The sequence below is a fragment of the Schistocerca serialis genome, chromosome 7 (genome assembly GCF_023864345.2).
Source record: "Schistocerca serialis cubense isolate TAMUIC-IGC-003099 chromosome 7, iqSchSeri2.2, whole genome shotgun sequence".
In the NCBI taxonomy this organism is placed as follows: Eukaryota; Metazoa; Arthropoda; class Insecta; order Orthoptera; family Acrididae; genus Schistocerca; species Schistocerca serialis.
In genome coordinates, this window is record NC_064644.1 from 181,461,891 (window position 1) to 181,480,569 (window position 18,679).

Sequence of the window (18,679 nt, forward strand, 5' to 3'; positions counted from 1 at the left end):
TAATTTATAAAAGTCTAAATTGTTAGGAAAAAATAGTATTAGCGTATGAGAAGGAAGCGCGTGATGGATCCATAACCTACCATTCGGATTCCGTTCTGTAGCGAGGGCAGCTGAAGAAAATGTAATTTCCTGCAGCTCCGCACAGTTGCAAAATGGTGATGGTACGAGTAGTCTAGAAAGGTGGTGTCAGTACCAGCTGTGGTCGAGCTTCAACCTGGCAGTGATCCTCCCAAACTGTGTCTCATTACCTATGCTAGATGCTCGCTATTTAACATACCACTGGGCCTTCAGTTGATGAGGATGGACTTGTTTGTACCTGATGCCCTAATGCAGATCTTCGGTCTCCCATGTCTTGTTCCATTAGTTTTTGGCTGTGTCTGTAACTACTGGAAAGACACTATTTGGTGGGATGCATCGCTCTTGTACTTCATTCGTCGTTGCGTCCTTAGTAGAGATGTGAAACTACCATAGAGTGTCGTAAGTAAGCGTAGAATATGGTAGTTTTCCTAGTAGCTTTGGTCAGTTAAGATCGTAACCGCAGCACCTGCCAATAGTAATGTTGCATACCTATTATGCGCTACTTCATTTCGATCGCTCCGTTTGCGAATGCTATCTGTCTCTTACTACGTTCCCCTAAAAACCGAGAGCGGCGAGTGAGGATATATGCAGGGCTGCATAACCTAAAGAATATTTTTCTCCTGCAATGTTATCCTCCTGACAGTTATTGTCATATAGCGGTAGAAAACGCAATTTCCTAAAAAAAAAAGGAGTAAAATTAATAAAATAAAAAAAGGCAAAATATACATTCAGGGTGTAACAGAATAACCTGAAAAATAAGCAGCACACGAAAAAATGTGTAGAATCCAAAGTTGATTATTTTCGAGGCGGACATCTACTGTTTATGGCTCTGAGCACTATGGGACTTAACTTCTGAGGTCATCACTCCCCTCTACTGGTTAGCCCGCCACCTCAGCCCCCTGGGAGTGGGGCAGGAGGCAACTTTAAAATTTCAAACGGGAACCCCCATTTTTTATTGCAGAATCAGATACTACAAAATAAATTACGTACATTTTGCCTTAAAGATTTGTTTTGATTCTTGGTAGCTGGTTCTGTAATTCAAGAAAATCCATGTTCTCATTTTTGTGTGGAAAATGGTTACGGATAAATAAAAAATACTTATTTACTTCGTAAATTTTGATTCGCTAAAACTAATACTCTCCCTGTCTCCCTATAGGGTGGGGTTTGAGAGAGAGGAATTAGATTTTTGCAAATGTTGACCCGAATTTGAATTTTTCCGCAGATTCGGACTGGGTCAACATTTGTAAAACTCTAATTCCTCTCTCTCAAACCCCACCCTAGGGGAGAGATGGAGAGTTTTAGTTTTAGCGAATCAAAATTTACGAAGTAAATAAGTATTTTTTATTTATCCGTAACCATTTTCCACACAAAAATGAGAACATGGATTTTCTTGAATTACAGAACCAGCTACCAAGAATCAAAACAAATCTTTCAAGACAAAATGTACGTAATTTATTTTGTAGTATCTGGTTCTGCAATAAAAAATGGGGGTTCCTGTTTGAAATTTTAAAATTGCCTTCCGCCCCACTCCTAGGGGGCTGGGGTGGCGCGCTAATTTTAGCACCAGCAGATGTCCCCCTCGAAAATGATCAACATTGGATTCTACACATTTTTTCGCGTGAAGCTTATTTTTCGAGTTATTCTGGTTTGTCAACTTAAAATTTACACCCTGTATATCAAACACTTCAGCGCTTCATCGAGCTTATATAAAACAGGTTTCTGTTAGGCATACACAACCTTCGCGCTTATCGATAGTAACAAGGAAGTCTAACCTTTGATCAAAAAGAATATTCTACTGAGTACAACACAACGACAATAATTACATACATATTTTTATGTATGCCCATGTAAACTGTACTTGCATCAAAAGTAATTGCTTTGGTTACATAAAAGCGCAGAAGTTACTCAGTCAACCAAGTAGTATTACACATAAAATGCAATTTATATTGTGTGAGGAGATAAAATACTCAATAGAGTAACATCGTACGATATGCGGTTCTAATTACGTGCAAAAAAAACAAACGAAAAACGGAGAGAAGTGGTCGGATCAAAATTTCTCTTACGCACATTCGTCTACGTTTCTTTCAAATGGTTCAAATGGCTCTGAGCACTATCGGTGTTTCTCATCTCAGCAGCAGCTATTTGGTACCTCGTACGAAAATAAACGCAACATTTTCTACGTGCATCCTGAGCCGCACGCTACAGACAGATGCGGCAGAACGAAGCTAGTTGCGGGTGTGTCACGTGGTACACTGCCCCTCTGTACTATGCATCGCCACACTAGTCGCCTCCTTTCGACAACAGCTCAGCCGACGTGGACGCAAAGGAAAGTTTGCAGAAGTGACTCACCGAACGCGCCGAGCCGGTAGTTGATGGTGACCACGATGATTCCGTGCTCTAAGAAGAAGTCCGGGCCATAGTCGAACTGAGTGCCGCTGCCTGCTTCGAAGCCGCCTCCTGGGATCCAGACGAGCACGGGCAGCTGCTCGCTAGCGTTGGCGGCCGCCTCGTGGGGCACGAACACATTCAGGTAGAGGCAGTCCTCGGAGCCGGCGCCCACCTGCGGGCACACCGGGAGGTCGCGCTGCACCCTGCGGACGCCTTCCCAGCTGGCTGGCGGTCGAGACCTCTGCACCAGAGACGCCTCGTCAGTCACACTCTCTCTGAATCTCAGGGAAAGATGCTGCGATCGTTGGATTATTCGAAATGTGAGGAATATTCGTAAGGTTTAAATTGCCATCTCAAAAAAATATGGAGTAAACCGAAGTGTGCATAAGTTCGTAGCGTTTTTGCATATTTTCAATAAACACAACGGATATAGATAACAGAGACTTTAGTCGTCAATACTCTACTGGCCATTAAAATTGCTACACCAAGAAGAAATACAGATGGTAAACGGGTATTCATGGACAAATATGTAATACTAGAACTGACATGTGATTACATTTTCACGCAATTTGGGTGCATAGATCCTAAGAAATCAGTACCCAGAACAACCACCTCTGGCTGTAATAACGGCCTTGATACTCCTGGGCATTGAGTCAAACGGAGCTTGGATGGCGTGTACAGGTACAACTGCCCATGCATCTTCAGCACGATACCACAGTTCATCAAGAGTAGTGACTGGCGTATTGTGACGAGCCAGTTGTTCGGCCACCATTGACCAGACGTCTTCAATTGGTGAGAGATCAGGAGAATGTGCTGGCCAGGGCAGCAGTCGAACATTTTCTGTATCCAGAAAGGCCCGTACAGAAACTGCAACATGCAATCGTGTATTATTCTGTTGAAATGTAGAGTTTCGCAGGGATCGAATGAAGGGTAGAGCCACGGGTCGTAACACATCTGAAATGTAACGTCTACTGTTCAAAGAGCCGCCAATGCGAACATGAGGTGACCGAGACGTGTAACCAATTACACCCCATACCAACACGCCGGGTGATACGCCAGTATGGCGATGACGAATACACGCTTCCAATGTGCGTTCACCGCGATGTCGCCAAACACGGATGCGACCATCACGCTGCTGTAAACAGAACATGGATTCATCCGAAAAAATGACGTTTTGCCATTCGTGCACCAAGGTTCGTCGTTGAGTACACCATCGCAGGCGCTCCTGTCTGTGATGCAGCGTCAAGGGTAACCGCAGCCATGGTCTCCGAGCTGATAGTCCATGCTGCTGTAAACGTCGTCGAACTGTTCGTGCAGATGGTTGTTGTCTTGCAAACGTCCCCATCTGTTGACTCAGGGATCAAGATGTGGCTGCACGATCCGTTACAGCCATGCGGATAAGATGCCTGTCATCTCGACTGCTAGTAATACGAGGCCGTTGGGATCCAGCACGGCGTTCCGTATTACCCTCCTGAACCCACCGATTCCATATTCTGCCAACAGTCATTGGAACTCTACCAACGCGAGCAGCAATGTCCCGATACGATAAACCGCAATTGCGATAGGCTACAATCCGACCTTTATCAAAGTCGGAAACGTGATGGTACGCATTTCTCCTCCTTACACGAGGCGTCCCAACAACGTTTCACCAGGCAACACCGGTCAACTGCTGTTTCGGTGTGAGATGTCAGCACGTTGTAGGTGTCGCCACCGGCGCCAGCCTTGTGTGAATGCTCTGAAAAGCTAATCATTTGCACATCATAGCAGCTTCTTTCTGTCGATTAAATTTAGAGTCTGTAGCACGTCATCTTCGTGGTGTAGCAATTTTAATGGCCAGTAGTGTATTATTCTGTAGTTTCCTTCACTATTTACAACAGCTTGTCAATGCTGGTGTTACTTTTCGATTCGCGATTGTAGAAACCACGTGATTTTGAGGCGAAGAACTCGCTTAGCCATATTCGAAGCGCATTTTCATCCGGAAAGGATGTTCCGTGAAAGTTGTTCTATAGACAGCAGAAAAGGTTAAAATCTGAGGTCACAAAATTAAGTGAATGAGGTGTGTGCTCAATGACATCCCAACACAACTCCTTTGTATCTTTTTTTTTCACTCTACCAGAATGCGGGCGGTCGTTATCCTGAGTAGCTTCACTTCACTCAGTATTCCTGATCGTTGTTCTTGGATTCCGCCTGAAGACGGCTCAGTTGCTGACGATAAATGTCAGCAGTGCTGGTTACACCTCGGGGAAGCAATTCGTCGTACATAACACAGTCGCTGTTCCACCGGATGCATAACGATATCTTTTGTGTATACGGGCAGGCCTTTGTATGGGAAGTTGCTCTTTTATTTGGGCTCTGCCAATTACTTTCTTATACTTACATCAGCTTCATGAGACCATTTACAGGATAGGAATGTTCGGTGTTTTTCACGAGCCAGCTAATGACTAGCAAGCAGAGATGCACATATAGCCACCCACTGATTTATGTGATTTTGGCTTAGAGCTTACGGTACCCACACACTCGATTTTCTAACCTTCGCCATTGCATGCAAACGTCGCACAATGGTGAAATGGTCACAGTTCGTCACATTTTCCAGTTCTCGAGTACAATAACGTGCAACATTGTGGATAAATACGTTTAAACGATCTTCATCAAACACCGAGTCACTAGTGTCAAAACGATCCTCCTTAAGACGAGAAACCATTTTCTTGCCATCCTCTGTCCAATGGCAGTATTCCTATACATGGCGCAAGTGTTTCTGGCTGCTTCCGCTTCTCGCACCCCTTTATTGAACTCAAACAGAAGAATATGTCGCAAATGTTCCGATTTCTCCACTTGTCACTCCATTTTCTAGCGTCCAGAGCTCCACTCACTATCTCCAAATGACAAAATGACATATATAAACTCAAATAGCAGCAATGTACTACATATTAAAATGACAAGCGATAAATAAACTCTTAGTAACCGGAATATCAACATGCAAAACAAAAACGCTACGAACTTATGCATCAATATCATATTTGCCGTCTTCTGTATAAGGTATCTGAAGGGTTTCTTTTGAACTGTCTGTGTTTCGTAATCCATTAAGACGGGACAGGTGGGTTTCACATCTAGAACGAATTGCACAGCACAATTTAGCCCATTCCATAGAGGACGGACTTCAAACAGGTGACACCATCGGAGCTCTTTTTATTACGCTATCTTCAGTCTATGATGTAATTCAGTATTGTATAATGCTCCAGAGGACCTACATTATGAAATTATTATGGCTTCACAAATATAACTGACACTTTATTGCACAATAAAAGGTCCTTCGTTGAGTTTCAAAGAATACGAAATCGTTGGAGGAACCAAGGAACATTTTTGTGTCCTGTACCGAGCGAGATGGCGCAGTGGTTAACTCATTGAACTCGCATTCAAGAGGACGACGGGTCGAATCCGCATCCGGCAGCCGCATTCAGCCATCAGATTTAAGTTTGTATGATTTCCCTAAATCGCAGTAGGCAAATTCTGGGATGATTCATTTGCAAGGGTACGGCCTATTTCCTTCCCCATCCTTGCAACACAACGAGCTTCTGCTTCGTCTTTGATGCCTTCAGTGTCGCCGGGACGTTAAACCTTAATCGTCCTTCCTTTCTTGTATTCCATAATGTATACACCAGCGACCAACCATGGCCTAAGATAAGCAAAAGCTTAATATGCGGAGACGACCTTGTTTTAACAATCCAAGCAAATAAGTTTGAGGATGCATCGCAAGAAAATATTTTGTAGTACGAGGGTCACTCCAAGAGAAATGCACACTATTTTTGTAAAATACAGTTTCCATTCTGCATATGTGAAAGTTTTACAGTGTGTAGATACATCCTTGCCGCTTGTTTTCAAACTTAGTTCAACCTGTTCCCGTGAGTGGCGCTGTCACAGCATATCTTCAAGGTGGCTGCTACACTTGACGTTCGTCAGAAGCAATGTGCTGTCATAGAATTCCTGTGCTGTGAAAACGAGACGGTGGAAACATCCACAAAAGGTTAAAAAAAGGTGTATGGAGATGCTGCTGTCGATCGCAGTACAGTTAGTCTGTGGGCAAGCAGGTTACGTGATGAAAGCGGGCACGGCAATATTGAGGATTGTCCTCGCAGCGGCACATCTCGTACTGCACACATTCCAGACAATGTACAGAGAGTTAACGAATTGGTGACTGCTGACAGACACATCACAGTGAACGAATTGTCACGCTACTTTGGGATAGGGGAAGGAAGTGTTTGCAGAATACTGAAAGTGTTGGCGTTAAAAAAGGTCTGTGCCAGGTGGGTTCCCAGGTGGGTTCCCAGGATGTTGACAGTGGCTCACAAAGAAACAAGAAAAACGGTATGCAGCGAGCTTTTGGAACAGTACGAGAATGGTGGAGATGAATGTCTTGGAAGAATTCTGACAGGTGATGAAACATGGCTCCATCATTTTTCACCAGAGACGAAGAGGCAATCAATGGAGTGGCATCACGTAACTTCACCCCAGAAAAAAAAAATTAAAAACCACACCTTCTGCTGGAAAAGTTATGGCTACTATGTTTTTCGATTCCGAAAGACTCTTGCTTGTGGACATCATGCCAAGTGGAACCACCATAAATTCTGATGCACATGTGACGACACTGAAGAAACTTTCTAGCTCGACTGAGTCGTGTTCGACCACATCGTCAAAAGCACGATGTTTTGCTGTTGCATGACAATGCACGGCCACATGTCAGTCAAAAAACCATGTAAACGATCACAAAACTCGGATGGACAACCCTGAAACACCCGCCTTACGGTCCTGACCTGGCTCCATGTGGTTATCATCTCTTTGGGAAACTGGAAGACTCTCTTCGTGGAACAAGGTTTGAAGATGATGACTACCTAGTGCACGCTGCCAAACAGTGGCTCCGATAGGTTGGTCCAGACTTTTACCTTGCGGGTATACAGGCGCTGGTTCCAAGATGGCGTAAGGCAGTGGAGAGGGATGGAAATTATGTGGAGAAATGAAAATACTGTTCCTAAAGGATGTATCTACACACTGTAGAACTTTCGCACATGTAGAACAAAAAATTGATTTAAAAAAAAAATAGTGTGCATTTCTTTTGGAGCTACCCTCGTATATCACTAGGTTTAATGGCCAGAGCTTGATTTCTTCGAGCTTATAATAGCACAGTCCAGTCACACTAATATAACAACCTGTCAAAAACCCGAAAAATCACCTGTTGCAGCACAGACCGCTGTGTGTGAATTCCTAAGGGACCAAAATGCTTAGGTCATCGTTCCCTAGACTTACACACTACTTAAACTAACTTATGTTAATCACAACACACACACCCATGCCCGAGGGAGAACTCGAACCTCTGGCGGGAATGACAGACCGTTGCAAGACGTGCATGAAGAGAGTCAATGAAGTTCTGGAAAAGTACTGACAGGGATGTCGAGCCAAGTCGACAACAGTGCTGTGGCCAGTTGGAGGATCAATGTCGCGAACAGCTGGATCAAGATGGTCCCACGGATTCTCGACTGGGTTTAAATCCAGAGAGTTTGGTGACCAGAGGAGTACGCTAAACTCATCCTGGTGCTCTTCGAACTGTACATGTATACTGTGCGCAGTGTGATGCGATGCACTTCTCGCTGGTAGATGCCATATGGGGGACGGGAGGGGGGGGGGGACATGGCTCCCAGGTAGATACACACTTGTGTCGATACACTATGTCTCCAGAATGACTAGATCACCCAGGGAACGCCACTAACATATTCCTCAGCCCATAAAGCATACAGGGTGTTTTCTTACAGACGTTTCGTGCAATACATGCCAAGGATGGATCATAAAAAGTGGTTCATCTGAAAAAGCCACCTGTTGCCACACCGTGGACATCCAGATGCGGTACTGGTGTGCAATTTCCAGCATTTGTCGCTGATGAACAGTAGTCAGCATGGGTGCATGTAACAGGTGTCTGCTGCGGAGGCCCATAGGCAGCAACGTTCTCTAGACGCGCGTTGAGGAGTGGTTGGTTCATCTGGACGGTTAGTTGCTCAACAGTTGCAATTTGCCCAAAAATCAATATTCCTGCCCATTTCAACGTCAAATAAATCGCTCGGTTTCCACATCATGACAACGACTGCACTGTTTCGCGCGTCCCCTTGACGCACTTTAAATACGCTCCACTGCTAGAACTGCCACTTTGCGGCCTGTGAGTGGTCATTGCATGTTCACTTCTAACATAGGCGGTGGTCACATTGTGACTCCACAGTGCAAATCTTTATGACTAACGCACGTACATGAACTCACAAAGACTGACATTGTTTTCCTCTCTATAAGGCCAACCATGAGAGCAAATAAACAAGTAAAGGCATTCTTTAAAATGAATTTTTTATTGCAGAAACACATTGCAAGTAATTTCATTTCTCTACATAGTCTCCGCCAACCTCTTTTCACTTGGTCCATCTCTAGTCAAGTTTCCAACACCGTCTTCTGAAGAACACTTGGACTCCTCCTACAGGTGCACATTCATCTGCCCCACATTGTAAAAATCACTTGAAGCTAGATCAGGTCTGTATTCCAGGTCGAAGATTTTGAACAGAATCGATTGTTCTTTCAACTGAATGATGGCGGATCTTATTCTGAAGCAAAATCACACCTCTTGAAAGTTTCCCACACCTCTCCGTTTTGATTTTGGGTTTCAGATCTAATACTAGCTCTCAGTACCTGTCACTAACCACCGTTTAACCTTTAAGTAAGTAATGAACCAGCCGCGGATCTTTAATATCCCGAACCACGGTCATCATCAACTTTCATAGAGAAGCTTGACTTTTGAAATTTCCTTCTGAAAGCGGAGATGGAGGTTTTCGTTACATACTCTGTCGCTTAATCTATAATCTGCTTAACATACCCATGACTAACGACGCCTATTACGCGACTGAGAATGTCATCCATGTTTTTCAAATCCCTTTAAATATGATTCCAACATTTCCATAGGTTTCTGTTTGTGCTTGTATGTCAGTTGATGTGGTACCCAGCGAGTACAAACTTTACTATTCTTACGAAATTCACGGAAAACTGCATGTGATGAAGTATGGCAAACTATCAGCTCATGCGCTATGTCAGCAGTTCTGGCACGACAACCATTTGCTCAGCTGTCTCGAAGTTACCGTCCGTTTTCTAAGTGGAGGTACAGCAGGACTCTCTTCGCAGCGGATACACCTCTAATTTTAAAGTGATTTGTCCACTGGTAAGTTTTTTGTCCGCTAGCACAGCTCTCATTAGCCTTCGTATTCATTCTGTGTATAATGTCCACAGCTTTAATCCTTTCAGATTACAGAACACGAACAACTGTCGCACATAACGAAATACCCTGAAATCTTTATAAATGAAGATACTCGCTGTACCGATACACCTGATGCAAGCCGGTCGGAGTGGCCGAGCGGTTAAAGGCGCTACAGTCTGGAACCGCACGACCGCTACGGTCGCAGGTTCGAATCCTGCCTCGGGCATGGATGTGTGTGATTTCCTTAGGTTAGTTAGGTTTAAGTAGTTCTAAGTTCTAGGGGACTTATGACCACAGCAGTTGAGTCCCATAGTGCTCAGAGCCATTTGAACACCTGATGCACGAGAACGACAGTAGGAGAAGATAAGTAATTGCTGAGACTTTGCTGTCAACCCGTGGAGCAGAAACATAACCTGTCCTCACTTACTGACTTGCCCTCATAGAACTTGTACAGAAACCAGACAACATTTACAAGAGTCGTACGTAGGACATGGAAGGGAGGCGGTGGTTGACGAGGGAGAGACACAGCTCTTGACTATCCTCAATGCTACTCAGTTTGTGTAGTGAGCAAGCAGTAGAGGAAACCAAGATAAAATTATAGCCTAATTACATGGGGACTTAATCGTAAAGTTTACATTACAAATACATTTGTATTAACTTCATACTGAAATTAGTGGAACTCGTAACCACATATGTAGAATGTTCCCGCGGACTACTTGTTTGAGGGCTCAGCTATATTGGACCGTTATTGTACAGTTTCATCTTTGTCAGTTATAGCTATTAAGTATGGTAAAAACCTGCTTATTATAATTTCCTAAAATATATCTTCCGATGAACAAAAATTGTTGGTTGAGTGTGTCGCTAGTAATGGGAATATACTTCACTTACTCTCTCTGTCACTTTGTATTACATAACATTTTATGCCTACTTTTGCTATAATTAATTTCTTTTTCTGAGTCCGTAGTTCTCTTTTTCTGCAGGTTTATTTCCGAATCCCACGCGGACAATTATTTAGCTATTTTGTTTAGCTTGCGCCACAGCGATAAAACTCATGCAATGTGCTACAGTGAGGTGAAGAAAGTCACTGCATACCTACTGGTGTCGGGTCGGACCTTCTTTTCCCCGGCTTAGTGCAGCAATTCAACATACCGTGGACTCAACAAGTCCCTAGAAATCCCCTGCAGGAATATCGAGTCATGCTGCCTCTATAGGTGTCCATAATTATGAAAGTGTTGCCGGTGCAGGATGTTGCGCACGAACTGACCTCTCGATTATATCCCTTAAAACTTCAATGGGATTCACAGTGGGCTATCTGGATGAGCAAACCAATCGCCCAAATTTTCCACATGTTCTTCATACTAGTTGCGAACAATTGTGGGCCTGTGACATGCCGCATTGTCATCCATAAAAATTCCATCGTTGTTTGGGAACATTAAGTCCATGAATGGTAGCAAATAATCTCCAAGTAGCCGAATATAACCTAACCACTTAGAGTCAATGATCGGTTCAGTTGGACAAGAGCACCAAGCTCATTCCACGTAAACATATCCCACACCATCATGGAACCACCCCCAGCTTGCACCGTGCCTTCTTGATACTTGGGTACAGGGCTTCGTGGGGCCTGCAGCTCTTACCGACGGAAATTGGAACTCATCTGACAAGCCATGGTTTTCTTCTCGTCTAGAGTCCAATCCGTATTGTCACGAGCCCAGAAAGGGGCGATGTCGTCTGTTAGCAAAGGCCCTCAGACAGGTCGACGGCTGCCTTAGCCCATTAACGTTAAATTTTGCCCCACTGTGCTAACGAATACGTTCTTCGCACGTCCCACATTGATTACTGCGACATTTCAACAGTGTTGCTTGTCTGTTAGCAGTGACAACTCTACTCAAATACCGCTTTTCTCCCTCGGTCTGTGAGTGGAGGCCGTCGGCCACTACGTTGTCCATGGTGAGAGCTAATACCTGAAATTTGGTATTCTCGGCACACTTTAGACACTGTGCGTCTCGGAAAATTGAATTACCTAACGATTTCCAAGATGAAATGTCCCATGCATTTAGCTACAGCTACCATTCCGCGTTCAACGTTTGTTAATTCCCATCATGCGGCCGTAATCACGACAGAAACCTTTTTGCACGAATCACCTGAGTACAAATGACAGCTGACCTTTTATAGTTTGTGTACGTGCATACCGCAGTCTCATGACTTTTGTCATCTCAGTGTATACTGTTCCATTCCCTATTTCAGCTGTTCCACATTCGGTGATGCGAATGAATACACTCCCGGACAGTATGGTCTGGCGTTCCGATTCCTCAAAGTCACAGTTACCTAATAATTCTCTGTCTTGTTCTGTCGGGTACATGATGTAAGGCCAATGTCCCATACGAAGTGCAGGAAAATGATATGCCATTCTGCCGAATATTCTTCCGGGAAAGCCAGAAACAAGACCCAGAGCATCTGTTAATTACAGCTGACGCTCCGTTGTAGTGCAGATATTGCCACTCACCGCGAACCGCAGCTCCCCGATGGGCGGCTCAGCGAACGGAACGGCGATGAATCGGCGGTAGGTGGTCCCCAGAATGGTCTGCTGGAGTTCGCCTTCCAGTTCACCCTGCTCCACCGTAGCGTACACGTACTGCGCCTGGAAATGAATAAGCATTGCGTTTTACATGACTACCACAACTGTAATCCGCTATCGCACTGGTTAAATACCTGAGAGAAGTCCTTTAATAGCTTGCTTGATAGTGACCAATAAATGACGGTGGAAGCGTGCAATGTTTTAAATAAAAATCCGTGTGAACTTATCAGGTAATACAATACCTGACACTCTGGCGTGAAAAAATATTTATAGTGACGAAAAAAATACAGACTACTTCATGAAAAACAATTGAAGCATCACTTTTTCAAAACCACATAATTGTCTCCTGTTCCGACGTATAAGTTTGAAATTTGATTCAAAGGTGCCTACAATCTTCCTCCTTATGGTGAAAAGGCTTGGCGTTACGATATTCACCCTTGGCCTCGGTGACGCTTCAAATAGCGAGCTACCAGCACAGGCACATGCATAAAGAAAGACCAGAGCAGTAAGGTGGGGTAATGATGCCGCACTGGCACCAAATTTCACCACAACTCTCCCAAATGCCGCTACGGACTTGTACGCATGAAAAGGTCGTCGTATCCTCTCTTTCTCACATTTTACCCCTTCTTTCGACGCCGCTATGAGTATGCACCACGACATCCAGAACTGAAACCACGCTGTTTTCTTATAGGTGGCGAGGAAAACATCTCAAACAAGCCACCGATCAAAATCGACTCGAAAAGGCCTCAGAGGGAAGGTATGAAGGGCATCAATGAAACCATCTCATGACTTGTGGCGTTGGTTCCCATACATTTTGAAATCGAAAACAACAGTTCGCAATGTAACATTTTTGAAATTTTTGAAAACATAGTCATCGATCTTAAAAGTAGTTAAAATTAAAATTTAAAACAGTCTTGATCGCAGTCTGAGCAGTTACAGGAGGGTAGAGGGTCGACGGAACTCATGTAGCAATGTCCATCCACCACTCTGGATTCTGAAGATGACTCTTTCATAGAGTTGAAACCGGTCACTCACTCCAATAAAAAGATAATTTAACAAGATTGCGATTAAGACTGTTTTAAATTTTAATTTTAGTTCGCAATGTGATAAGCAACGACAACCTTTGACACTGTTGACATCCGCCCCCCCCCATTCCTCCCCCCCCCCCCCCGCCCCACCCCCCCCCCCCTCCCGCCACGGACAACTCAATACTTGTCTAAGAGCATCATGGGCCAGCAACCACACTGAATGTGATCACATCTCTCAGGAGTGCAGTGCGACCGCAATTTTTGCTCTGGTGTACAAGGTGCAATCACTAGGGACCGTCCAAAACCGCTCGATGAAATTCGTACGTGTTCTGAAGCAGCAAAGTGTACTTTGCTTTTTCAGCCCTTCTGTTTCGTGCCCTCTTGTGACATTATCCAAGAGAATGCGACAGTGACAGATGCAAGAATAAAATGCCAAAGAGCTTCCAGTCCGGCAACACCCGTCCACGTTTTTTAAGCACTTTAAGAATGTACCTACCTCTACAGAGACAACCAATGATGAAAGGCCTAGGTCCTGCAGGCAGGTTACGCTGCTGCCCTTTCGTCTGCTAGTATGCATGTTGAATAGCAAGGGTATCAAGGGGTTGCGTATATCCGAGCTATATTCACGCATATGTCAACGTCGCACTCTTCCGTTAGCAATCCGCAGGAGGGTACGGAACAGCAGGCCCGAAAAAGCATAAACAGCCTTTGCTGCTTCGCATTGTCTTGAAATTTCGTCGAATGGCTTTTAACGACCCCTAGTAGTAACATTCTGTGCAGCAGACCAAAAACTGCGGTCGCGTCGCACTCTAAATGTGTGTGATCACATTCAGGGGGGAAGTGTTGACGACCTTCCCATTGTGTGAAACATCCGCGATGGTGCTGAGCATAATGGTGGTGAAAATTGGTTCCACTGTGACATCATTAACCCATAAATTACACTTGACACGAACTTCTGTGCACTGGCCTTTTCTTCCACGTGTTTCGACATTGCTGCCTGAGTGTCACCTAGCCCGAGCATGACTTCTCAGTACGCCATGCTTTTGTACTATTACAGAAGAAAGTGGTAGGTATCTTTGAGCCAAATTTCAAATTTATGCACAGCAATGGGAGACAAGTACAGGGTTTTGAAAAAGTGAACATTTAACTGTGTTGCGCAATATAGTACGATAAATGAATACCTTCAAAAATGGAGGGAACGGCTGTTTCCAAATTGTGTAGAAGACAGGCTCCAGTAATAAGAGCCAATCTAGTTGAAAGCAGAGCAGTAACTCAGCGGGTGAATAGGATTTGTAGCCTAATCTTGATGTTAATCAACATGTACAGTCGCGCTCAAAAGTACCCGAACGACCTCAATTACATTTCGCCTGATTCGAATGCAACCCACATAGCGCAGCTGTCTAGCAGGTCCTCTAATCGCTCCTCGGTAGAGTCGTTTGACTATTGAAAATGGTTCCAACAAATCACCACTAGAAAACACTACTCTGCATCGCAATAACTCAAGATGTTACGTAATACCAAGGTACTACAAATATCAGGGAACATCTCATCACAGATAAGACGCTTCTTCAGGCTTGTAAGCTCACATTTGTTACAATTAATGACATACATGAAATGTTGCCACTCTCATTATCACGTCAGATAGGTAACTCACGTAGAAAGTTCGTCGTATTCATGATTTCCTCTTCAAAATAACATACCGTACTTATTATTTAACACAGAATGACATTAAATATTTAAGTTATTCACGAGCAGCTAGTTTCGAATATGTATTAACTTCAAATGACACGACGAACCGTCTCGTTCTGCATATGGGTTCAAACCCAGGTCATGCAGACGAAGCAAAGACTTCGTGACTGACGGAATCTAACAGTCATTCCTGACTAGGCATACAGAGAGTGATATACCTCGATTTTAGACAGTATCAGTTACCAAATATCAACTTTAAATTACATAACGTAAACATTGTTAACGGACGCGAATTCCCACCCAACATCTATTGTCCTTGTTAACGAACTACGAGAGATGATAAATATTGCTTCTTCACAAGTAACTTACTTGAAACGCCGTGAGGTAAAGCTTTGTGTTGGACAGGGATTCGAACCCAGAACCTAATTGGATTGCCATCGATGCACAATCAATTGTGACATATCGGATTTTCTCGGCAGTAGCTAGATGTTTTAACTGAAATGACGAGACGAAACATTAATTTTGACTTTCCCAGGACTCCAACCTGCCACCTATCGCTGTTATATTCTAGAGAAAACGAACGTTAAAAATGGGTTTGTTACACCAGCAGCGACATGTGAGCATGTTTTAACTAGAAATAAGAAGACGAAGAGTTCAGTGCTGACTGGGAATCGAGTCCCACACATATCGTTGTTGACTGCACACAGAGAGACGTCAGCTACCGAATTTTTCTCCACCAGCAGCTCGGAATAACGTCCTTGAATTTACAATGACTTCGCAAACAGTTCTGTATCTCACTGGGACTCAAAAACGTCAGATACCGTTAGTGTTGACAACGAATGAAAATACATTAAAAATCAAAATTATTACCCACCAGCAGATAGGTGTTCTCATGCTTTAGTGCCAGGCCAGGCATCGAACCCTTTCACGCGCAATATGTGGAGATGTTGAGGAATCTGCAGTTTTGAACAAAACAACAAATTGCAGTCGAGCTGTATTGTCACGAAGGGATCAAATTCCGCGTTAAGGGCGGTCTGAGTTGCAATCCCAGATCTGAACCAATTTTATCGGCAAACAGAAGCTCGAATAAAAGATGGAATAAGTGTCCTGTGACCCTACGTAACGTTTGTTTCGTCACTAGAAATAAATAACTAGTATAAGAAAGGTTACTGTTGATAGAGTTTCTACGTGTCGCGACTCCGGACTTTATTGTGGTTCAACCTAACGTCTACTTGGTAGAGAAGGAATATCACGTTAACATGAATGTCAGACCACAATGCCATTATACCTTCTTCACTTGGCGTAGCCAGAAGAGAACAGAATCTGTCTCTCCTTATCAAAAATTATCAGCAGAGGTTGGAATCGAACCCAGACGATAAGTATATGAATCTAGCATCAATCCAAGGGACCACCAAATTGTCTTCCCTCTCACGTATTTTTCTATCATAACAATGTTGCGCCACAGTGGATGAGAATTCTGACACACAGACTCCCTGTAGTGGTTTGCAGCATGTTCAGTACATTCATTTACTTGGTTGACCGAATCGCCATGAACTAGCTGCCTCGGCTACCCAGTGCATACATTCGTCTCTATTTTGTAATCACCGAAATAAAATCACGTAACTGACACCTACACAGAACTGCCAACAGTGTAGGATGCAGAAATTTAAACAGGAAATAGTCTTTTCGACTTGAGCTACTCTATTGCGCTATCTGTTTGTTAAAAACGTCGTGCAGTGCCAAAGAAAAGCTGTAACTGTCTGTCTCTCAGAAGTCTAGATCCGGCCATATGCATTATCTCACAGCACTGTGCAATGCGCAAGTTCTGGAGGAATTGTTGTTGAGTTCTGGAGGTGATATAGCTATGTGTCAGCTAGTAGCGTAACGGTACGCGTATTTCACTGTTGATAATACGTCGCGAGTATGGATACATTCACTGCTGCATTTTTTAAAACGCTATGCTGCTATCTGCTGTAGTTATCGATGTAACGGAACTTTGGACATAATTCCCTTCGCATCTCAACCCAAAATAGTCGCATGTGGAAAAAGGGATAACTTTTGCGACATTTTGTTCTTTTCAGGTGTAATAGGTGGCCAGACTGCAGATGCATCTCGAAACTTTTGTATTATGTATGGGGAGAGCGCATCGTGCCAATATACAACAGAAAAGTATGTTCTACATTAGCTTTCGTGTGGCAGTGGCACTTTATTCTTCATAAAACCTTGTTTGACAACTTTAACTCAGAACATGCATGTAATCAATAAACTGCATGTGCATTGTAGACCGTTATAGATAACATCAGAGAATTCGTATATATCGTTGATGATTAATTTCTCTCTCATGGTAACTAACGTTTTAACAACACTGAAAGAAACCGTACGAAATCTGTGCACTGTATTATAAGAAATGAAATAAAACTACCCACGATAACCTTACGACGAAAGTCTGTTTCAATAGAACTGAGTAGCTGTACACAAGCGTGCCTCTATCGGCACGAATTAGTAAAATACTAATCACTTAGATTTCGATTGGGTCTGTGTTTGATTGGTATGCCATGTCATACTAAAGTGTTATGCTAATGTGGCATTTCATAAATAAAGTTATGTATTCCTAGAAACCCAAAATTTGTTTGTCAGCAGCGGAAATAGGCGTTACCTGTTGTTCAGCATTGTAAGTTTTTTCACTATTGCACTATGAGCCGAAAGCATTTGCATGCGATTTCCTTATCGATGTGCGATCTGACTGCTTGTAGCTCTTTCACAGAAGGGATAAAAACGTTACAGTCATGGAGACTGGAACCGCAAACCATAACAGACGCGTTCTCCTAAGTTAGCACGTTCCCACAGAGCTAGAGAAGGGGCATGCGTCTACGTCTCCTCTTACGAGACAAATAGTGACTAGAACTCGTAAACCGCTATTTAAAGGACGATATTAGATGCGATTTTCACGTGCAACGACTATCCTGGGCAGAAAACCGTAAATTTACAATCTTTTGTTAGAGCTCAAGAGTTAATGATAACTCAGATTATTCAATGGAAATGACAGGAAAAATCAAGTGAACTTTGAGGCTTAATTCCGTGCACACCAGGAAGTAACTCGTCGATCACAGAGTTGCCAAATATACCTTGCCTTGTTGCCAAATCTCAGTTACATTACCAGCAGGAAGAAGACGAACCGATGTGATCCTACTGTGGGCTGGGAAGTGACCATAGCTGCTAGGGCCTGGAATACGTTTATTGCAAAGGTAAACAATTGATTTTCTAAAACATTCTCTGCCATACACAACTTGAAACAGGTCACATATACCAAATCTTGTGGAAGAACTGACAACGACGTATAACGGAAGGCAGTAAGATCCCTTGTTGTGCTCGACTATCGGCGAGGCACGAAAACGTTCGTCTATGATTTTCTTAGTTTTGAGTACACTTACGAAAGATATATAAAAACAACTCTGAGATTTACTGATTTATGAAGCTTAGTTTGCAGTCAGTTCTGACAAACAAATTTTGGGTTTCTAGGAATACATAACTTTATTTATGAAATGCCACATTAGCATAACACTTTAGTATGACACGGCATACCAATCAACACAGACCCAATCGAAATCTAAGTGATTAGTATTTTACTAATTCGTGCCGATAGAGGCA

General features: G+C 43.5%; 1 protein-coding gene across 1 annotated transcript in view; it reads right to left on the minus strand.

Moving 5' to 3' along the window:
- Positions 1-18,679, minus strand: part of LOC126412532 (acetylcholinesterase-like) — a 118,554-nt gene that overhangs the window by 75,630 nt on the left and 24,245 nt on the right. Inside the window, exons 2-3 of the mRNA XM_050082174.1 lie at positions 12,243-12,377; positions 2,428-2,707 (exon numbers count right to left, since the gene is read on the minus strand). Coding sequence (XP_049938131.1) covers positions 2,428-2,707; positions 12,243-12,377 — 415 coding nt within the window. The remainder of the gene's footprint in view (positions 1-2,427; positions 2,708-12,242; positions 12,378-18,679) is intronic.